The sequence below is a fragment of the Colius striatus genome, chromosome 9 (genome assembly GCF_028858725.1).
Source record: "Colius striatus isolate bColStr4 chromosome 9, bColStr4.1.hap1, whole genome shotgun sequence".
In the NCBI taxonomy this organism is placed as follows: Eukaryota; Metazoa; Chordata; class Aves; order Coliiformes; family Coliidae; genus Colius; species Colius striatus.
In genome coordinates, this window is record NC_084767.1 from 24848580 (window position 1) to 24871892 (window position 23313).

General features: G+C 41.6%; 1 protein-coding gene across 6 annotated transcripts in view; it reads right to left on the bottom strand.

Annotated features, from left to right (window-relative positions):
* VWC2L (von Willebrand factor C domain containing 2 like) overlaps positions 1-6921 on the bottom strand; it is a 58662-nt gene extending 51741 nt beyond the window's left edge. For all 6 annotated transcript variants that reach the window (XM_062002219.1, XM_062002224.1, XM_062002225.1 and 3 more), the window contains exons 1-2: positions 6165-6921; positions 3624-4090 (exon numbers count right to left, since the gene is read on the bottom strand). In XM_062002219.1, coding sequence (XP_061858203.1) covers positions 3624-4034 — 411 coding nt within the window. In that variant the 5' untranslated portion in view covers positions 4035-4090; positions 6165-6921. The remainder of the gene's footprint in view (positions 1-3623; positions 4091-6164) is intronic.
* Positions 6922-23313: the final 16392 nt, after the last annotated feature.

The following is a 23313-nucleotide window of genomic DNA, read 5'->3' on the forward strand; positions in this document are numbered from 1 at the left end:
GTTGTTTGCTTGTTTTCTCTCTCTGGGAAAAAAGGGGAAGGTTAACAACCTTCCTGAAAGATCTCTGCTACTACAGATGAGCTCAGAGCACTTGAGACTCAGACCGTAACCCCCAGCATTGAAATCAAAACACAGCTGATGTGTTGGAAAAAAAGCAAGTTGCTAAATGACCCCAAGAGTCCCCGTTAGATCTTTCAGGAGAAAACAGAGATTGCCTCAGACATGCAGTGTCCTTCACACTTTCCCTGCAGGCATTGCCCATCACCCTGCATTTGCCTCTGAGAGGGACAGGACAGGACAGGAGGAGACCCAAAAGACCAGATTTGAGGCTGACAAGGAGAGAAGTGGAAAACAAGGTTGTGAATTAGATAGAGGGATCCCAGTAAAAGCCACCAGATCTCCCCTTTCTCCTGCATACTGCTCCACGGGAGTCAAAATCCTGAACATGTAGCAACAGTCTACATAGTCAACACGTTTGAGTAGGATCTTGATTCACATTAGGAAGACCATGCAGATCTTTCCTGACATGGTTTCCAGGTGGAGCTGCAGCCTCGGCCAAAGTTGGGGATACATCCCAGGCAAAGCAAGGGGATGAGGCAAGCTCCTAATGGGCAGCTGGAGCTTGAAACCCACAAAGATCTCCCAGGACCCATAACAAAGTTATCAGGATGCTGCATGGGGTTACTAAACCATCTGTCAGTGACACAAGGTTTTATGAAAGGATACAAGGAAAACTACTAATGGGTTTAGATGTACAATTGAACTTCAGTTCTGCATTTAATTTGCATGTGTTAACGATTCAGGGGCACCAGCGTAAACATTTGGACAGCTGTCTAGGCTAGATGCCTTGTTGTCATGTTTATATTTTGCTTATGACTGTTGTGAGTCAAAAAAATCTTAGGTACCTAGTGAACTATGATTTCACTAGAAGAAAATGAAACATTCAAAAAGTAGGCCTTTACAACTACTCCTTTACCCCAAGATAGTCACAGTTACTTTCAGTGGTAAGAAAAGAGTAAATCACATTTGGATTTCTCACCCAAAACCTAAATAGAAATCTACAAACAAGACAGGAAAATTCTCCCAAATGGAAAGCTCCCACAGACTTTGTTTAATCCTAGAAAAAAAAAATATAGAGAAAGAAAAAAATCCTAATTTGTGAAAGATCAGGCAGTGATGATCAGGCAAGACGAGTCAGTCCCAGCACATGCGGAGAGACACATGCTTGAAAAGATTTTTAAATGGAGGCTAATTTCAGCTGTAACTAAGCAGTGACAAGCCCTTCTATGGATGATGATTTGGAACCTACATATTAGCAAAAGTAAATCAAGTGGAGTTACTAGCCCACACAAAACAATGTTTGTTTCCACTGAAAACAGTCTGATTTTGAGTCTGGAGAAAGTCTTTCCCCTTTGACTTCAATGCATGAGGAATGGACTCGATAAAGTCTGCAGACATAAATCCAACAGAATGAGGGAAGAGAGAGCTCAGAGTCTGTAAAACCTACAAACTGCTCAGAATTTCATCAGTGGAGACTGCAGGTAAAAATCTTTGTTCTGTCGAAGTAAACAGCAAAATGCTTGGATGCTTGAATGGAGTCAAGATTGCACTTCACAGCAGCAGTTTCCTGAATCTTGAAGTTCTCTCTTTCCTCTAGCATTTATAAAGTCATAGTTCACAGGTACGCCCTTTCTCTACCTAAAACATGTCTGGAAGTGCATAGTAATCTTCCATTGCCTGAATCTCTTCCACTACTTAGACGAAAAAAAGACAATTTCACTACTTATTCTAGGTAAACACATATATTAAAAAGAAATTGTTCCTGCCATACTCCATAAGGTATTGACCTCTCAGCAAAACACGGGTCCAGGTTAAAAGCTTGACTATCAACTAAATTAAGTCTAAAGGATCTCACATTAGTCCTGGACTGGCAAATGTATCCTAGACTGACGTGCCATTCTTTGCTTTGTGTTTCTCTGAGGATACTGGAACTATGCTTCCCACAACACTCCACAGTTTTTGAACACAGAAAACAATGAACCAGATTGCTCTAACTCTAATAGCCTTTCTCCCCTAAATTCTTTTTCTCTCTCCTTTAATCTGTTATCAGGGGGTCCAATTATTTCTTTCAGGAAAAAGGATTAGTAATTTTGTACTTCATTCACATAAAAACACAATTTAATGAGAAGATCCATCTCATTATTCTCCCACTGAAATCTCTCCAAACACAGTCCTTAGTACTTTCTCCTTCCTAAAATCTCTCCAAAAAGAGCCCTTAGAACTCTCACATAAGAACCTGATTGCATGTCAGAATTCCACCTAGGTGGAATATTTCACCACCTGGCACAACAGCAGTTTAAATGGGACCACTGAAGCACACTCACAGGATGAAGTTGGGCTAGGTCTTCCTAGGCCAAGAAGAAACTGTTAGTTAAACAGGTCACAAGACCAGCATCTTCACATTTCTCAGCAAAGCAGAGAATAGGTTGGCCAGGATGGCCCTCAAGCAACTGTTCCTCATGTACTTGTTTTGCCTTGAGTCTATGACATTAAACTGTCTTGCCCACACTGAGTGCCCATACATGCCCATAACTGTATAAGTGCAATTACAGGTGGACAAAGATGAATTTAAAGCACCCACAAAGAAAGGAACTAAATGGAAAATGACATTGTCTGGGAAAAAAAGGGAATTGTGATCTGTTACTGAGAACTTGGGAAGTACACAGACCTATAGAGAGGTAAGTATTTTCATTGTCAGTAAAGAAAATAAATTGGCAAGTGTATAATGAGATCAGGCACACAGCCATGAAGAGTTATAGTCTGTCGTTAATTACGGAGGTATGAATCTTAAAGTCACGTGATCTGGAGGACAAACTCCTGCATACCTATTGCCTTTACAGACCCTGTTCTTCACTGTGAAATGCTGTTTTCCTTAGCAGAATAGAAAACATGCAATCAGACTCATTAGAATGAGAGATGCAGGTTGTGCAAGGGTAATGGGTTTTGAAAATGTGGTCTCATTTTTAAGTTATATTCCAGAAATATTTCTTTACAACATTCCTAATAGAAACGCAACCATTACAAACCCTACATTTCTCATTACTTGAGACAGTCATCCACCTAGAAATTAATCTTCTGCCATTCTGGACAGCCTTGCCACAACTGAAATGAAAATATTAAATATAGCTTGCAATCTGCTTACTCACATTATCTTAACAGTTATGAGTAACAACTCTCAGCACCATGTCATCAAATTTTTCCATCCAAAATGGAAAAGGGGTTCTTAAAGAGCACTCAGTATTGGTTTACAAGCATTTTTACTTATACCATTGGTAGTCCAACCTGACTCATGCAACAAGCAATGGAGGAGGTTTTCTGGAGCAGCAGATCCAGAGGGCTGGCATTTCACATAGAGGCTTCTGACTGACCACTGGCCTTCAGTGAGTGCACATAAAAGGGGAGAGGTGGCAGCTTTTACATCAGCCAGAGCTGCATCACAGCTAAAAATGACTTCAGCTTTGGCATCACTTAGGAGCAGTAAGCAAATACCGAGTGTCTCTGAGAGTCCCCAACAGAAAAACAATTCCTACAGCATACTAAGTACTAAAGAAAGGGTTTTGTACCTTAAATTCCTCCAAAATTTTGTAATTTTTCCCATGATACTCGCAAAAGTTTTTCACTTCTTTGCATTCTGGACAGCATCCATTGTGTTCCACTTTTGTACACTTTGGGTGGATTTTAGGGCATTCTGGTTGATCGCAAACAGGTCCATCCTCAGTACAGACACAAGGACAGTTGGAATGTCCTGGGAAAAAACGTTCTCCCAGTTTGTACACAAAGCCACTGTCATCCACACATCCCTTCCCTCGGTAGTCATCAAAGATCAGATTGTCATTACTGGAAGTCTGGTCCCCTTCATCAGCAGGGTAGTCTTCATGACTGATGGCAGCTGGAGTGACCAAAGCAGGGATTACAAACAGAAGTATCCAGGCTTCATGGATATGAAGAGCCATTCCCCTCCTCAGCTTCTCCATGGGATCTCAGTGTGAGATAGAAACAGCTGCTTCCATAGGGAGATCAGTGTCCTGGTCTGAAAACAAATATTTTTTTTAAGTGAGGACAAACTCAAAATTCTAAGGAATACTGACTTACAAAGGCCATAGCTTTGAACAGCATCCAAGAATAAATCAAGACTTTCAAACTGCACAGATAACTAATTAATTTCATTTGAATTAAGCCCCTTCTCAATTACTGTTAAAGAGAATGAAGCATATGCAACACATAAATTAGACACACATGCCTGTAAGCACATGCCCACAAAATACCTCTGGTGGGTCACACAATCATCTAATTTTTACTTTCTTCACTCACGCAGTTGAATTTTCTGATGCCCCAGAAATTAAACTAGCAGCCTGAAATCCTGTAGTGATGGGCAGCTCAGAGTGACTTGAACCAAAGTTTCACCATGGTCTTAACCTTCTGCTGTGCCCACTGTCCCTCTGCACCATCTATGGTGCGCAGCTTACTTCATTAAACTGAGGTGGGAAACCTGAGTTGAAAAATGAGATAAGCATCATTTGTAAGTAGACAATCTGCATCTGATATGACAGATAGTGCTGGGTCATACTTGGTCTTTGAGAGGTAGAATAGCACAAAACTTTATATTTCTAACGAGGAAGAGGGACTACCCGGGCTCCCAACACAGCCCAGCCTGAAGCAGGAACATATAATCCTGACAGAAGCAAAGATGTTATTCACCTCCTCTATTATTCAGCATTTCAGTATTTCCCAGAGAGAAATGCAGAGAGTAGGATGTTCACTGCCTCTGTAATGCATGAAGCTGCTGAAACATGTTTGCCCGATTAACGAGAACTTTGGAAGCGATGCAGCATGGCCTGACCTTTGCAGAGCTCTACGGAAGCAGTTGAGCTGAGGGCTGACCCAGAGAGGCAGAGAAGCTTTGCACTGCCCTCCAGAGAATCAGCTCCAGGCGAAAGCTCCTGGTGTGTGTGCCTTGGGTGCACTACCGGCTGCCAGTCGCGGTGCCACATCACTGCCGCCAACACACTGTCTCTCCTGCCTGCCAATAGTCAGTGCAACCCCAGCAGCAAATTGTTTTTTGACCTTTCTTAACACTGTGCAAAGTATTACAGAAAACTTTTAAATGAGATGAATTATGAGCATTATGTGGATTGAGGAAATTGATGGCACAAACCAAAAATGTTTGGATGTGTGTCTCTCCTTCGCTTCCTCTGTTCCCAAGGTGTGCACACAGTTTATACACATGGTATATACAAACATACATTAATCTCCCCCCACTCCCCCCCCCCCCCGGAGCTATTTTTATGTATCAGGATTTTTGGTGGACTGCAGATGTTCAGCAATTAATTCTCCTTTAATTGAATCAAAAAAGCAGCAGCAGGAGGAGACAGCTTTAATCCTAGGGAAGCAGCTAAGGGATCCTGTTGACAAAGCAGTTTTTCTGAAGCCACAACAAAGGGAGACACCGGATATTACACAAGCTTTATCAAATCCAAAAGATATCTTCTTAATTGAAGTACTAGCTACGTTTCCTTCACAAGGACTATGCACCCTGTTACTACTATCAGCAATACCTATAATAACATGTTGTTTGGAAATCAACTGATTTATGCAGACATGGTTGCTTTACGTATTTCCAGAACAGAGAATCTTGTCCACCCAAATGCTACAGGTAGGTTGCAACATTGCAGATTGGTGGCTATTTAGGGGAAAAAAAAACACAAGCAGAAGCAAATGAAGTAATTCATGCCTGAGGAAATGTGAAACCATTGAGAGAAATTGTTGAAGTTTGATAAGGAAGCTCTCCAAATTAGAAAATAAATTTTAAAAGTTCTCCAAAGACCATAAATAAGACCACTGTAATTTGCTATAGTGTCTGAGATGTCCCACAGCAATTCGCAAGATCCCGCCTCAGCGGTGACACTGGAAACCAGACAGACTGCAGGCGTCTTGCACGGACAGATTTCAACAAGTAAACAAAATGCGGCTCAGCTCAGAATTAGTTTTCAGCTGAACTTTCTCATCATTTCTCATCATGAGAGAGGCCAAGACTGTAAGTAAGTCTCCTAAGTAAAACGTTTCCCTCCTCCTTCCCTCAACCCAAGTGAATAATTTACACTTACCTAATCAAGCTTGATCTGAAAGCTGACAGGGGTCACAGGCCAACATGGACTAAAAGGTTAGAAAGAGATTAGTGAAAGCAGTTCCTCCTAATCACATTTTCAGTGTTGACTCACGGACAATCCCTTTTCCTCCACCTCCCATCGCCAAACACGGGAAAGCGGCAGCCCAGCAACCACAACATGAGAATTAAGCTTTAACCCAGTGCTCGGGATTCAGAGCGAGCAGCGGCGAGGCGGTCCAGAGGCAGGGATGCCGCGGAGAAACCCCGATGCCAGCAGCACAGTCATCGCGGCGAACTTGGGTTGGATTTCCTCAGGTCTTGAGGCGGGGGGGCGGAAGAGCAAAAAAACCCACCCCATATATATATCCCCTCCCTATGCCCAGCGGGTCTCTTGCGATTCAAGATTTGCCACGGCGGGGGAGGCGAGGGGAGAGGGGGCTGGTTAGGCTGTGGGCAGGCGGGAGATGGAGGGTGGAGGAGCCCCGCGGGCGGCGGGCGGGCAACCCCCCCGCCGGGCCCCGCTCCCCTGAGAGGGACCCCCCCATGCCCACGCCGCGCTGCTCCGCGCTCCCCCGCCTATTATTACTAAAATCTTTGGGGAAGGAGGGGGGAGGGGGAGAGAGGGGGGGAAAAATAAAAAGAAAGACGGCAGGGGAAGCGGAGAGGGGATAAATGCGTCGGCGGAGCGCGGAGGCCCCGCGGCCCTCAGCGCGGGCGGGCCATGGCGCGGAGCGGCGCGCTGCGTCCGCGAGCAGCGCTGTGTGCGCGGGGCGCCGCCACCCCCTTCAGGCGGCCGCCGTTCGTCCCGGCGGGCGCCGCTTCCCCGCTCGCGGCTCCGCCGGGCGCCCGCCCGCCCCGACAGCGCCCGCGCCTGCCGCCGGCCCCAGCAGCCACCGGCGCGGGGGCTGCAGGAGAAACCCACACCGCTGCGTTAGGAGAACTTCACGTCTTCCCCCCGCCCGGGCTGATTCTGGGGAAGGGGCGCCCAGAGCTCGTGCCTCGCGTGTTATATTAAACATCGATCTCCTTGCAATTCGGCTGCTCTGTCATTAGGCGTCATTGTAAAGCTATTTCTCCAGAAACCACTAAAAGAAAGATTCTTGATGGTCAGAAAAACACGATGTCAACAGGAAGAGGGAGAAATTAGGGGGTTTATTTGGATAAAATGCATAACAATACCCCTTTCGGGCGATTAGTCTCACTGTAAACATTAACTGTGAAAACACGCTGCTATATTGTCAAACCTTATTTCCATAACGCCTTGAGATGAAGGTTACATTAGGCAGAGTGCTGCATCTCAGGTCCAGAGACAAACTGTACCATCGGCACCCTTGGAAAGCAGCTGCTCTCCCTCGTGATGGAAGGTAATGCTGCCGCCGTGGCCCCCAGGCTGGAGAGCTGCCCAAACTCAAGTTGCGGAACTCGCCAGAGCCACGAGACGACCTGAAATCCAGGGGAAAGTCATCGAGGCTTGCAAAGGCAAAGCTGGAGAGAAGTGTGGAAGGTTTGAGATTGTCGCTTTAAAGACAGCCATGCACACTGCTGTTTTCTGAGATAAATTATTGGAAAGATCAGTCGTAACAAGAATGGATTTTGGAGTGATTAAGTGAATCTAGAGACCCTGGCATCCTACTCATTAGGAGCACAGCTATTTCACTTATATTTGGATACGATTTTTCGGTACCAGGTTCTGACACACAGAAGAGGAGAAGTAGATGCTCTTCTGATACCTGGAGGTATCGCCATCAGACCATGCTCTTAATGCTTCTTGTCTTGTACAGCTCTGTAAGAAATGAAGATACGGGTTTTCAGCTGCATTTCAGGGAGGTCAGGCATCTAACAAAACTGAATGCATTGCTCCCTCATATCATTACAGAAAAAACAACTATAATTAAATTGCTATTATAAAATTGGGTTTAAGAGTAGGGAGAAAAAAACCAAAAAACCCACCAAAAATCTCTAACAAAAGAAAATCTAAGAAAGATTCTAAGGAGTTCCCAGTTTTCATGTGTTTATTTATGAAACAAATGGACTTAGTTTCTTTCACTCTCAAGCAGGCAGAATGTGCTTATGAGTTTATTGCCTTCCTGCTTAAATAAAAGCAGAGGTTACAGCTGGTAAGTAGTATGTTTGAATCACTTTTTTACTTACCCAATCACCAGATAAAGACTCTCTCCTTATAGAAATGTAATAGCCATGAGTTTCATGTACAAAATAAAAAGAGAGGATCAATATATTCATTTCAAAGTTGGTGTGATCCTCCCAACAGCAGAACTGTTGTACGACCGGTCTTGATATTGGTCAAACACTTTTTTTTTTTGATTAGGAACAGGTTCAATATATCGTCCAAACGATTACAGCTTTTTTTTATCTATCAGGATTTTCTCTCCAAAAGCAAAGACACCAGTAGCAGAGGAGTAATTAATATTGGCACCGATAAAGTCAATCTGGCACCGAGATCGTAATTTTTGGGGGAAGATAATGAAAAACAGGAGATATTTTGCTATTTTTAGGTATTTGGGTTATTCACCAAGTAGCCAATAGGAACACACTACCCAGCAGCAGTTACTGTGGAGGAATCTGTCCCAATTTTAATAATGTGCAAGTCATAGTGCCTTGGATGTTCCTGTGTGATGTATCGTTTATATAGGGAATATATTGCCCTTCCATTCAAACTGATTCATAACACTGATGTTCTCTGCTCTGCTCGTCGAGAACCGATGGCTTCGTTTGACAGCCTGGGAAGTAAACAATTGTCATTTTCTCCATTTATCAAAGGAAACACATAGTCTAAAAGATCTTGCAAATACGTTGAGGATATTTAATCACAAGTTATGCTTAGCGTGGTCATGGACATTTGTGCAAGAAAGAGAACTAGAAAGTAGAGCTAACCATGATAAATATGCCCAATTTGCAAACCTTTATAACTACTCGGCTTGTTCATCTAGAACAAAGCCTGACACAGCAAAGATCTGTAGGATGGATTAGAGTGTCCAAAGCAGCAGATGTGAATATTTATTATAAACTCTCTTCCAGCAAGTGTTTGCTGACAGAAGCATTGCATATGGATTTCACTTGCAGCCAGACTCTCCAGGCAGTCACTGGAATGACTTCTCTAGGAGCCAAACAAATGCCATTTTGCCTGGAGCCTTGACACCACAACAGCTGGGCAGGGGGTTAATGTCACTTTCAGCTTCTCAAAACCAGTAAGTAACCCACTCATTACAAAGAGAGAGGGATGGGAAGGAGAAAAGACTTGCACAACTGCAGTTTGTTTCCAGAAAATAAGGACAGGACAGACTGATAACTGAGATGACAGTTTCAGTGGCTAATCACCCCTCGAGTTGGGCAGCAGGACAGGAGAAGCCCACAGTGTTGGACTTTTCTAAACTCTTTGTTACATAAGTTATCTGTCTAAAGCAAAACAAGAGCACTCACATCCAGTCCATGCCAGTATTCAGACAGTATCGGGAAATGACAAAACCAATAGGAAAATAGAGAGGGACAATAAAAAGCAACTAGCTAGGAGGTGCAGTAGTAAACTGCACATGCCTTCATCACTAGTCCTCAATGGGAAAGGGTTCAGGTGTATGAGGTGGCCCTGGTGAAGAATGATTCATTTGATATGAATTTTCATTAGCTGAGTTAGATGTCTCACTATTGTTGACTTTGAGTACAGCCCTTTCCTTGCCTGGTAGCAGCAGGATACAAAGGCAAATGTACCTGAGAGGGAATGAAAGGGGAGGAGAACACAGAAAGTGAGAACATCTCTTTTTCTGTCACCCTTATGTCAACACTGATCTATGGGCTCATAGCAATTTACTTGTTATAATGTAAATTTACTCCTTCTTTCTTTCAAAAGCCAACAAAACTATTAGATAATTGTCAGGCAAAGCTCTTTTTAAATGAAGGATACTTACTTGTGCACTAACAAAGGCACTTTGATAGAACACTCAGAGGAAGATAAAAGCCTGGAGATAAATTTTTCTTCATACCTTTTGACCAAAATGTCAGGTGGGACTGCTAAAATTTTGCTCTTTGCTCTGCCTGCCACCACACCTGTCCTAAGCTCATCCTTCATTCTCACACTGTATCATGGTTTTACGAGGAGCCACTTTTGCTTGGTAACAGGGGGAGGGAGCTGCAGTGCAGACGCGGTAAAGAGTTCTTGGACTTTCCCCTTGCTCTTGGGTTCAGACCCACCTCCAGCCTGGCTGGGCCAATCTGGCGCCTCTGCCATCACTATTTAAGGATGGGAATTTTAAGTGTTTGGGACGAGCTGTAAGAGTGGTACAAGATGGATGCAACCATGTAGACCCCACAGTCAGAGAAGGAGAAGGAAGGAGGAGCGCTGGACCAGAGACCCCTCTGCAATCCGTGGTGAGAACGCAGCTGTACCCCTGCAACCCATGGAGGGCAATGGCAGGACTGAGAGCCACCAGCAGCTCCGTGTGAGTGCGTCCAGATGGGCGAGAGACTGAGGAGGTGGCCATGGCGCAGGCCCACACGAGAGGCAGAGAGGAGCTGCAGCCTTTGGGATGAACGCATATTGGAACTGCCCATGCAGGGCTGCCGGGTGTGTGAGGTACCCCACAGAGGAGCAGGGAGGATCGGTGAGGAGCCCAGCTGCACACAGGAGAGAAAAATGTCAGGAGTCATCAGGAGAGAACTGACTGAAACCCCCATTCCCCGCCTCCCTGAGCTGTTCAGCAGGGGAGGAGAAAAAGACACAGGGATCAGGGCTTTGAGCCTGGGAAGAGGGGAGGGGTGGGGAGAAGGTGGTCTTAAAGGGCTGGTTGTGCTCTTCACCATTGCACCACTCTGTGTTGTTTTGTGTTGGTTATGTTTTTGGGTTTAAGGTTATGTTTTAGTTGGTGTTGGATTAAATTATTTTCTGGTTTCTTCCCCAAGCCGAGTAGCCTGGGCTGTTTTGTCCGAGACCATACGCAGCAATTAAGCCCTCCCTGCCCTTTGCGAATTCTCAGGTCTGTGGTATTTGAATCTAATCATGATCTTTTGTCCCTGGATGGGCCTAAACCATGACAAACTGACAGGAGTTATGACAAAGCACATTGCCACAAAAAGAGACCCTACAGTAGCAGTCTTTTAACTTATTACAGCTGATTTGCTGTTGTCTATTGCTAATTTTTCTGTTGTACCCCTGTTATGTCCTCAGAATAACATAAGCTCAGACCATCTGGTCATTTGCTTCAAAAAGGATGCACTGAATTAGAAAATGTAGAGAGAGAAAGGCAGTGAAGGCAATAAAAGGTATAAACAGCTTCTGTGCAAGGAATCACTAAGAGGGATGACGATTTACTCCAGAAAAATCTATTTGCACACTATAATGTACTTGACTGGTCACACTTTCTCCATATGCAAGACTCAAGCTTCAGTCGCAGCCCATTCATTGCTGGGACCTACAGAGACATCCGAAGTTGAGCAGGATGCCAAGCTACAGGTGGTGTGGGTAAAGCATGGAGTTTTCATCAAAATGCTAGTCTGAATCTCAGCAAACTTGGGAGCTGCAAGTCAGCCAGAGAAGCTGTCAGAAGCAGCACAGCGTGGGACATGGTATTTCTGAACAGTCACTATTCTTGGATGAAACTGAATTTCCTCTGAGCAATCAGGGCACTTCATTTCCCTTTTTTACCCAGCATTTGGGTAAGTCATCACTTCAGGTTGCCAGTCCTGATGTCCTACAGAGAAAAAACTCTATTCCTAATCTCGTGGGTACTACCTTGCCAGGCTACCATTTCCAGACTAGCAATGCTCTTGGTTTTAGGTATTGATTAATTACAAATGCAGTGTTATTGTTTGGGCTGGAAATACATCTGCACTTAAAAAAACCCATAAATCACTCATGTCCTTCTGGAAAAAACTATTCCTGATACTAAAACTGGTTCCCTACATTGTTTTAAGACCAGAACTGAACCTTAAAATCAGTTAGTACCTCAAAAGACACGTACCTTACTTTGGAGAATAGGTAATTAAAATGTATGGAAGTCTCTCTTTGTAAATTTTACAAATGTACAGAAAGTTATAGGCCTAAAAAAGACCATATAAAGTGCCAAAAGCAAGAATTAGGGAAAAAAAATTACTGGAGACTCTACACTGATATAAATACATGAGCTTAATATCAAAGTCATTGCATTCAGTGAAGCTGAGTAAAATATAAGTAAGGAACATGATTTTTTCTCATCTACGAGGAACTATGCATAGCTATGTTGTTAATATCAACAAAACCAAAACCACTCGTGTGAGTATGATATCTCCTAATTTGAACTAGTGGAAAAATTTAAAATAGTGCTAGTATGCTGCAGCAAACTAATTTGTTACCACATTTCTTCAGAAGACAAAACTAGACAAGATTAATTTGCTGGGTTGATGAAACCAAATTACTTGGGGCAGAGGGAACAAAACCTGTACTTGTCAAAAGACAGTTTGACAATTTGTATTCCATAAGAGTCTAACAGAAATCACAGTCATGATTTCTGTCTTCTCTGGAAAATGAATTTTGAGTGATCCTTGCCAATACCATATTAAGTACTGCTTTACTGGCTTATGTGTTCAAACAGCTGTAAACAGTGACATCTTTGGATGGGAAAGCCTAAAAAGCAGATGAGTTTCCTGACAGTCAATAAATTATGTTGGCCAAAACCTTGAAACAAGTCACAACAGTAAAGGCTGTCAAACAGCTGATTTCTCAAACAGTTGGAAACAGGGTGCTCTTCAGAGCGAACACTCCAGCAGGCCCAACCTGCCCACTTCGTCCCAGTGCATCCCGCTCACAGTGCAGCCTGCTACCGTTATACACACTGCTTTGTATGAACAGCCCTTCCTCGATCCTCATCGGCAAGCCCCTTATAGACACACTGAAGCACTAAGCTTTTCTTCAGACAAATTAATTCACGAATTATGTAACGTTCAATTATTGAATACTCTGAAAATTCCTTTTATAGCAGACAAGAAGTGTTTTTAGAGTAGTCTAGCAACTGAAATAATAAGAAAATAGTATTGTAACAAAAGTCACAAACTTAGCATAGCATTTTGGGCTGAGACATTCGTACTGATAACTAGTACTGTTTGCTATCTCAGAATATTTTTTTTCCATAGATTCAGCAGCTAACATAAACACTTTTGCTAAGATACACAGCAGAACAAGGACAGTGAAAGATCGAAAACTCTCTCTTCCAGGAGTTCTTACTCCCACAGCAAACGGACTAGTCGAGGTGCTGAATTTGCCCAATTGCTTGTAATAAAGGTATGACAGTTACTTTACACATCCTTGTAAATAATTCTGATGTACTGACTTTCCCAATTTAAGAAACATTTGCACTGCGTAACTATAAGCAAAGCATTCATCTTCAAAGACACAAACCCAGTTATTTCTTGTTTCTTTAAAATTATTAACCTGCATGAATTTAAGAAATTCTGTTTATCATAACTGCATAGAGAAGTCTGACACCATTACTGATGGCAGAGATGAAATAACGTATCAAAGAAAGAAAGAAAAGCTTTGATCAGGAGGGAAATGATTTTTATACACATCAGAACCAATTTAAAGAATTCTCTAGGATCAATTTAGATAGACAGAAATGCTTCTCAGCATTTAGTACCTGTGGAGGCAATATTGATCCTATCCATTGATTTCTCTTAAGCACGTAGAGCAGCATCTGGTTTTGTTGTGTGGTTTTTTTTTAGAGAAAGATGGCCCAAAGTGGAAAGCATCAAGAAACTACTTATATTGTAAGGACTTACAGTAATGGTTCAACCAATGTCATTACTCAGAACTTTTAAACTCTAGTCAAGAATAGGCAAAATTAAATTTAACTTAGTTTTGGCACATTAGTCAATAGAATATATTTTAAGGATTTTTTTGAAACCTCACTTACCAAAAGCTACCAATTCCTTACATAACACATTGTACCTAACATGTTTTTATCCTGTTCCCTTTTTAAAAGGAATCTGTTTATGATAATCACATAGCCCTAATGTATTACTTTTCCTCTGAATTAAGGTCTTTTGTCATTATTGAAGCTGCAACCATGATGACAATCACTCAACCTAGAGTCTCCTAGAATGGGTCACCTCTCAGATAAAAAGCAAAAATATCCAGTTCCTGCTTTATGTAATCTGCAGTCTAAAAGTAGATTTTAAAGAAAACCAACTACAACAAGGAATGCAGCAAATAGATCAGGGAGGACAATGGTATAGGTAATCATAGAATCATGTAGGCTGGAAAAAAATCTGTAAGATCATCAAGTCCAACCCTTAACCCAGCATTGCCATATCCACCAATAAACTGTGTCTCTCAGTGCCACAGCTACATGACTTCTGAATACCTCCAGGGATGGTGATTCTACTACTTTCCTGGGCAGCCCTGTGCCAGGGCTTGACAACCCTTTCAGTGAATAAATTCTTCCCAATATCCAATCTAAATCTCTCCTGGAACAACTTGAAGCTTTTTCCTCTTGCCCTGTTGCTTGTTGATTGGGAGAAGAGACCAACCCCCACTTTGTCACAATCTCCTTTCAGGGAGTTGCAGAGAATGAGGTCTTCCCTCAGCCTCCTTTTCTCCAGGCTAAAAAAACCCATTTCCCTCAACCACTCCTCATGAGAATTGTTCTCCAGAATCTTCACCAGCTCCGTTGTCCATCTCTGGACACACTCCAGCGTCTCAATGCCCCTCTCGTAGTGGGAGATCCAACTGAATACAGTGTTCAATGTGCAGCCTCATCTAATTATACCTGACCATACCGTTTTCCTTTAGTTGAATGTTCAATAGGCATCCTGGCAGCAGGAGAGGCCTAAAGGAGGATTCTTCTCTATGCCCTACACCATTACAGGTACCACGTACAGAGCTAATTCAGGTGTACAGAGCACATCTATAGCAGTATAGCTGTTTTGGGGTACCTCCCCCAGCCAGTGATGCTTACCTTCTAAGCCTGGACACAGTATGGCATGACAGTAGCTATGGGACCTCCAGCATCTGAGTTGATACCTCCTGTGCTTCAGAGAAGTGTGAACTGGATGGGCTCAGATCCTTACCTGGGAAATGGGAGGAAAGATCCAAGTTGCTCTACACCAGTTGGTGAGGAATTTCTTTACTGAAAGGGTTGTCAGGTATTGGAACAGGCTGCCCAGGGAGATGTTGGAGTCACTGTCCCTGGAGGTGTTTAAGAGACGGCTGGCTGTTGCACTTAAGGAAATGGTCTAGTGGTTGATAGATCTTGGACAAAGGGTGGACTTGTTAATCTTAAAGATCTCTTCCAGCTAAAACAATTCTATGATTCTATCTGTGATCTGGCCCACAGTTTTTCCTTGGTATGGAATAAGACAAAACTTTAATTTTCAGGAATCTTCCTGAGAGAGATAGAAAGGCAGATGGAAAAGTTGTCAAACACTACTATCTAAGGTTCCTCATGCAAATGTTACTGTGTTTGACTAAATACGAGTAAATAAAAGGCTTAACACGCTGCAAACTATGATTGCAGTGTCTGTAGATAAAATTCTTTATTACTGTCACACCAAGCAGAATGTTATTTACCAGCAACTGATTTCACCATAAGATAGATGTTGTATATTTTTTAAATTCTATAAACAACTTTTAACAAATATAGCAATTATTTCTCATCTTCCAAATGTACACTATGTTTAGCCTAGGAATGCACTTTTCTAACATCGTTGCAAATCTTCTATTGTCAAATGTGAATGAAACATCCTAAATATTTTTATCTTGGAAATAATAATCCTCCCTTCCTTTTGCCTTCCTAGTGTGTTTGTTCAGGTCTTTCATGGGAGAGAGCGTAGAAGAATAATCTTGAGCAGGTGGCAATTCACTTGCAGCAATTCACTAAATATTTTCAGTAATGGAGACCAAAAGGCAAGCTGGGAATGAGAGGAGAGGTCCAACAATCTGCTGATACAGGTCTTTAATATATTGGTACCAAATTAAAATCCCTTTGTCATTCTCTAATGTAATGACTTTTTTTTTTTTTTTTTCCCTTTCTCAGAAGTATTTAACTAGACAGAGATTTGCCAAAGCATATTAGGGAAAATTAGCTTGTTTCAGTATGCACTTAAACTCGTGGCTCACCTCATGCATGTGAAGTCATTCAATTCAGTGTAATCCTGTGCTTAAATGATGGCAGGATCAGGGCATCACAAACAGATTCATTGTTGCAATAATGAGTTGCACCACAAGGTCTTATAATGAAGAAATTCACTTTTATTTGGCTTTTAGCAGTACACTAACAGACCTTTCAACAAGAAAGGCAGCTTTATAGACTGAGTAGAGGTATTCACCCTCAGTACATTTGCTGATGACACCGAGCTGGGTGGATGTGTAGATCTACTTGAGGACGCATGTGGTTCAACAAGGCCAAGTGCTGTGTGCTGCACTTGGGCCACAACAACCCCAGCAGTGCTACAAGCTTGGGACAGAGTGGCTGGAAAGCTGTCCAGCACAAAAAAAGACCTGAAGATGTTAATTGACAGCCAGCTGAATATAAACCAGCAGTGTGTCCAGATGGTCGAGAAGGCCAATGGCATCCTGGCTTGTATCAGAGATAGTGTGAACAGCAGGACCAGGGCAGTGATTGTCCCCTTGTACTCAGTGCTGTGTTCAGTTCTGGGCCTCTCACTACAGGAAGGACATTGTGTCCAGAGACAGGCAATGAAGCTGGTGAAGAGTCTGGTGAACAAGTCTTATGAGTAGCAGCTGAGGAGATATGATCACTCTTTACAACTATCTGAAAGGGAATTGTAGCTAGGTGGGGATTGATTTCTTCTCTCCAGTAAGAAATGATAAAACACAAGGAAATGGGTTCAGATTGCACCAGGGGAGGTTTAGGTTGGACATTAGGAAGAACTTTCTCACTTAGAGTGTTATTAAGCATTGGAATGGGCTGCCCAGGGAGGTGGTGGAGTCACCATCTCTAGAGATATTGAAAAGATTCATAGATGAGGTGCTGAGGGATTTGCGTTAGTTTAGTGATGAGCCTGGTAGTGTTAGGACTTGATCTTAAAGGTCTTTTCGAGCTGTAATGATTCTGTTTTATAATGCAGTTTCCCAGATCCAAGTATTAAAAGAAGATAATAACAGAAAAGCAGAGAGAAGTTTCTTAGACAAATTATTCAAGAGATGTTTACAAAGGTGGAAAGTAATTCAGCCAGAATACAGGAGAACTGAAATTGCTTAGGCAGTGTGTTAATAGAAATAGTTTTTACCTTTAAAAATCTATGTATGGAGATTTGTCCTGGATGAGAAATGAATGTGAGGCAGAATATGGCCTTAGACATTTCCATTGAAAGAGTAAGAGTGTGGAGTAATGTTTGGCCAATGGAAAAAGAGGACTTCTCTTAACTTCTTACTGAGTGGAAAATGCAATCTAGATGAAGGAGCATTATTTACAGAGCTTAAATGGATCTCAGAACTTGGCAAATCCCTTTTCAATCAAAAAATCACCAGGAAGTTACTCAGAGCAAAGAAAGCATTTATCTAATAGGAAAAAAAGAGTCCTTTAAATAAAATAACCTAAGGCCTTTTTATAAGGATATTTAGATGCAGACCATTAGCACAAAGCTACCTTTCAGCTGGACTTGAGCTTTTTTATATTAGATTTTAGCTGGTCTTCTGGTAACATTTCAGATTTTTTAAGTAGTTCCAAAGTAAACCAGAAAGCGTTAAAGCAAGAAACCTTTGGAGCAGAGTCTTCAAGATGTCAAAACCTGCCTGAATGTGTTCTTGAGGCATATTTGAATATATTCAAAATATATTAAAAAATAGTATATGGAGAATAAAAGGACAACAATCTCCCTCTTCTGTCCAGGACCGGAGGGTTTTTTCCTGAACATTTTTACCAAAGATGAATATTTGTGCATATAATGGGAACACACCTGTCTAGATTTCAGTGTTACCTTGAATATCATGAACATGTAGATCAATATTTCCAATATTTCTACAGTGAGTGAAAAAAAAAAAAGAGATAAGGAACAAGGGAGACTATATTCTGGCAAAAATTCTTGGACTACTACCAAGTGTGGGACCTCAAAAATAAAAAAATCAAAAAGGCAGCATTTGATTTTTATATTGCCGTTGAAGGAGAATATGTTCAGTGACAGTATATGAATGAGGAGCTGCCTGGAGCCTCAGCAGAGCAAGAACCTCTTCAACACTTGTTGGTTGAGAAACTTCAGAGAAGGTAACATCAGGAATCACAGAATCACAGACTGGTAGGGGTTGTAAGGGACCTCTAAAGATCATCCAGTCCAAACCCCCTGCCAAAGCAGGTCCATCTAGATCAGGTTGCACAGGAATGTGTCCAGACAGGTTCTCCAGAGAACACTCCACAATCTCCCTGGGCAGCCTGTGCCAGGGCTCTCTCACCCTTATAGTAAAGTAGTTTCTCCTTATGTTTAAGTGGAATTTTTTGTGTTCCAGCTTTTGTCTGTTACCCCTTCTGTCACTGGACACCACAGATGATGTTGTTGTTGTAGTTTGGCTCGTGCTGCCCAGGGCAACAACAAGACCAAAATGTTCCATTTTTAAATGCTGCATGAGAAGAAAGCAATGGAGGAAAATAGTAAAAATGAGTATCATCTGATGATCTTCAAGAAGGAATAAATCACCATGAAATTATCTGCAGAAGTTGCCAAGCTGAAGCTCTGCTTACAAAGAAACATTCTGATGGACTTTTTACTTGATAGCAAATGCTCCACATCATGGTTAAGGTTCACACTAAAATCTTCTGAAGGAAAAGATTTTCTCTTCTCTTAAACATATATTGGAAGCAGCATATCAAGTACTATACTGCATTTAGTAGTATCTCCATAATGCATTAGCTGATTTCTTGTGTTTCAAGAGTGTGAAATGAAAAAAAGTTATACTTATGTTAAATAAAAATTTTCATTAAGAAAAATAAAACTTACTGATGAGTTAACTTAGAAAAATTAAGTCACAGCAAAATTGCTATCACTACAAATTGAAATTTATTCTACTTTCTGCCACAAGTGAGATCCCTGAACACAGATTTGCATGTAAAAACATGATTTCCTTTGAACTTCCTACTTGACTGTGGCTCTATGTATTTTCAGCATCAGTATGTCTTATTTTTAAGAATTCAGTGAGGTTGAGCAAGAAGAATTCAAGGTATGCAGGAACATACCTCTTACTAATGGAAACACCATTTTAAAAGCATTGAGACATAGAAAATAACCTTTTTATTTAAATCATATTCTTTCTCTTTTTCCCACTTTCCATTTTCAGATGCCTGCAGTCATTCAACTAAAGCCTCTTTGATCCTCTTTCCTTTCTCAAACGATATGATGGATATGCTTGTTTTACAGAAGAGGAGACCAGGATGTGAACAATGATTTATTTTTCCCCTGGACAGCATATGCATCATCCCTTCCATTAACTTGAAAGGAATGACCAGGTGTGTAATCGTTTTTTGACACAGAGTAGCATTCATCTCATCTAACCTTGCCATCTCAAGACAAGTACTTCATTGAGACTCCTACTGCTATCAGTAAGGAAACTTCCTTTTCAAAGGAACTCCCACTGCCTCTTTTAGACAGCTATTGCCAGTGATCATCTATGTTTGCTTATTACAGAGGGACTCTACACAGCTTGTTTGCAGACAGTTGGGGCGAGGTGAGATTAGATCCCACTCACAACTTGCAAACAAGCACCTCAAATTTTCAAAAGAAATTCCCTAATTTGCACTACTGGCAGACCTGTGTACACCAGAGCTTCTGAAAAAGTATCTAGACACTTGTATGCATTTCCAGATGCTTAAATACCATTGAAAGTCAGATTTACATAGACAATAACCTCTATTAAACCCAAGTCTTAATTGTTCAGTGCAACTCTCACCTGTGACAACAATCCATGGTTTAAGTAGCATTTGGTAACCAAGTAGATAATGTGCATCATCAATGGTCTTGTAACCCTATTAACTCTGAGATAATGGACTTGTCTCCACTATATTTCTAAGCTTATTGAAACGGACTATAATTAGTGCTTCCTTTTTTTCTTACTACAAACCTCTTGACCCCAAGAGCCAGCTCTTACACCACAGCTAATAACCAGTGCAGGTGATCAAAGGCTGAGATGAAGGTGAACTCAGACAAAAGGGTTTGCTCATGCAGACCTGGAAGCCAAACTTCAGCTTGCTTTTAGAGTTCAATCAGGAGCCATGGAAACTACTAGTTCAGAGAAAAACCACCTTTGAGGAAAAATAATATTTATCTTGCTTTTTCTCACAATATTCTTCCTAAATCTTTTATCTCTGAATATGCTCCTTAAAGTGAAGTTCAATGTCCTTAAGAACCCAGCTCAGAGCAGAAGCTCTGGGTCAACATTGTCAATTCCTAATGCTTTTTGAACTCATCATTTTTTTTTCCTAGCAGCTAAGATCAGGAAACACTTCTGGTTTGTCCTTGAAACTGGTTTGTTGTTATCATTATTGCTTACAGCTTAGAGGATGATCTAACATGTGTATTCTGTTTTTTGTCAAGCAAAGTTCTTCGCTAGACAATCCTCCCTGGAGAGGAAGGCTGATGCAGATCTGGTTAAAGCACTGCTGAGGCCACTGCAAAAGCTGAGCTTGGCTTGTACTGCTTGTGTCTCCAGTTTAGCCTGAAGTTACTCTCCAAACTTTTTTGTGCCTGGTCTGTTGTATCTTTCTGGGTGACTGGAAAGAGATGAGTGGAATAAAATGCGTGTCCCCACTGTCCATTTACTTCAGAGGTAGCCCAATGACTAGCCTGAAAAGTTACCTTATGTTTAAGTAGCCAAGTAGATGGGTTCTATGCAATCCATAATCTTCTCAAACTTCAGTGCTCCCAACACTTAAGCTGGTTTCTTTTGTCTGTTTATAAACTTTTCAGGATTAAAAAATGGTGATTTAATCAATGCAGCCTTCTGATGTTTCCTACACTATCATTTTAAGTGAAACAGAGTGTTACAGAATGACTTGTATCTCTCTTCCTTATTACAGCTAAATAGTATTTTACCATGGTGGTAAAACCAGACAGACACAAAGGAAGACTCTGAAAACAAACCAGAAAAAACAGAAGTAGAAAAACAGGCCTAATAAAATCTTCTCCAAGTTAGGGCTCAAACAAAGAGTCTACTTTTAACGTAAGCATTTTATTGTCAACAGCAGCATCTCTATTAGGCTTGTTCCCTTACCTAAACATTCCTATTACTGTCATTTCTCAGGGTTGTCGTATTCATTGCCTTGACAGCACAAACACTATGCTGTAAAACCTGTCAAAGAGCCAGTTGATTTCCTGCGTCTCCCGACACTTGCAGGTCTTTAATATCAGGCTGTCAGAACACCTAAGAGAAGGGTGGGTGCTTCCCTGTTCAGTGCTGTTACTGTGACTACCATCACACATACTTTAATCATTAGCCTTATACTACTATGAAATCCAGACTTGGAATCCCATGCTAGAAAATGCTGCTGGCATAAATCTATCCTAGAGGTTAGCTGGCTCACTTACTCATGGAGTTCTGTTTGTAAAATGAAGTCTTTACATTTTACGAAGCTCATAGAGTTTTTTCTTAAACTTTATTCTGTGACTTTTCTTTTGAGAGGAGAGCTGTAGTAAGTGTAACAATTACTCATTGACAGGCATAGGTGAAACCCAGCTGCTTAAAAGAACCCCCTCTATGCCTGGACCATTTTGTCTTTAGGTATATGAATGTAGCATATGAGCTTGGTGGGCAGTAAGTTTTCCATAACACAGAACTTCTTTGATTCAAAACTGAAATGAACATCAGAGAAGAACAAGAGTAAATCAGACCATAACCGTCAGTGGTCTTTAAGTGTTTATGGCACTCACTTCTCAGGGAGGAGGGCATTTATATTTCTGCTCCTGCTTTGCTGTTGTCCTCTTGTGACACTGAAAAACTAGTTCCTGAGGTAATAATTATCCTGGGAGAGGCCTTTTTTAATATCTCCTGGTTTAGCATTCCATTTTGTAATCCCTTAAAAAATATAAAAGCTGGTTAAAAAGATTTTATAACCCCTAGATTAGAGTGATGCCCTGAGATGTAGCAGTCTCTGCAGTTACTAACAGTCAAATTAATCATCGTGTGGCATGTCTCCACAGAAGTCAGCATGGTCAACAGATTTATGAAACCCCATTGTAAGAGCTGAGAGTATGATAATCAAAGCACATACTTCCAGGTGATGTGAGTCAAGTAAGCTGCCAGAAATCATAGGTGGATTTTTATGTATTGATGCTCCAAGTGTTTCTATTCGCAGAGAAGGGAACAAAAATTTAGGTCTTTAGTACTCTAATTGCCAGAGAACATTTGCTGCAGGAACCTAATAACTTTTATATGCACAAATCCATGAACACCCTGCAAAAGCATTAGTGCAGAATCAACAGACTTGTGGCTGAGGAAGAGGTAGGACAAGTTTGGAGATCGGTTCCACTGCCTCACTCCCTGAAAGCACATGTCATTTAATTTCCACATGCTCCCCATCTGCAATAGAACGCAGTGACAGTACTTTGTTCAGCTTATCTCAGACCAACTGGGGCAGGAACTGTTACAGCTTGCCCAGTGGAGCCTCTGGGCATTATTAAAAAAAATGATAAATAATTAAAAAAATGTTTACTGCTGTAAGTCAACATCAGGTCTCCTGCCTACATGTGCACACAAGGTATCAGTTGAACCATGGGAGATAACAGACAGTGTCACTTCCTTGGGCTGCTCCACTCCTACCAGCTGCCAAATTACTCTCACCTCTCATCAAGTAATGGTTAAATACTGTAAAGAAATGCAGTCTGGCTGCTATTGCTTACAGTAATGAATGCTGCTGTCAAGTGTAACAAATATCATATGTCATAACGGCATTTATGGCACTAATACTGAATCACTGGATATCATCCAATAAAAATCTATGGTGAGGTAATGGGACGTAGCTAGAGAGTGTTGAAAAGGATGTCTGAGTTGATGTAGCTCATATAGTTTCAGGTATACACAAAATATCTTGTAATACTGCAGCTCAGTGACAGTGAAAAACCCAAAAAGCCCTCATTGTAGGATACATTAGACATTTTACAGATTTATGGTACTTCAAATGCAGCTCCTTGCGGGGCTTCCTTGACAAGGTTTTAAGCAGGGT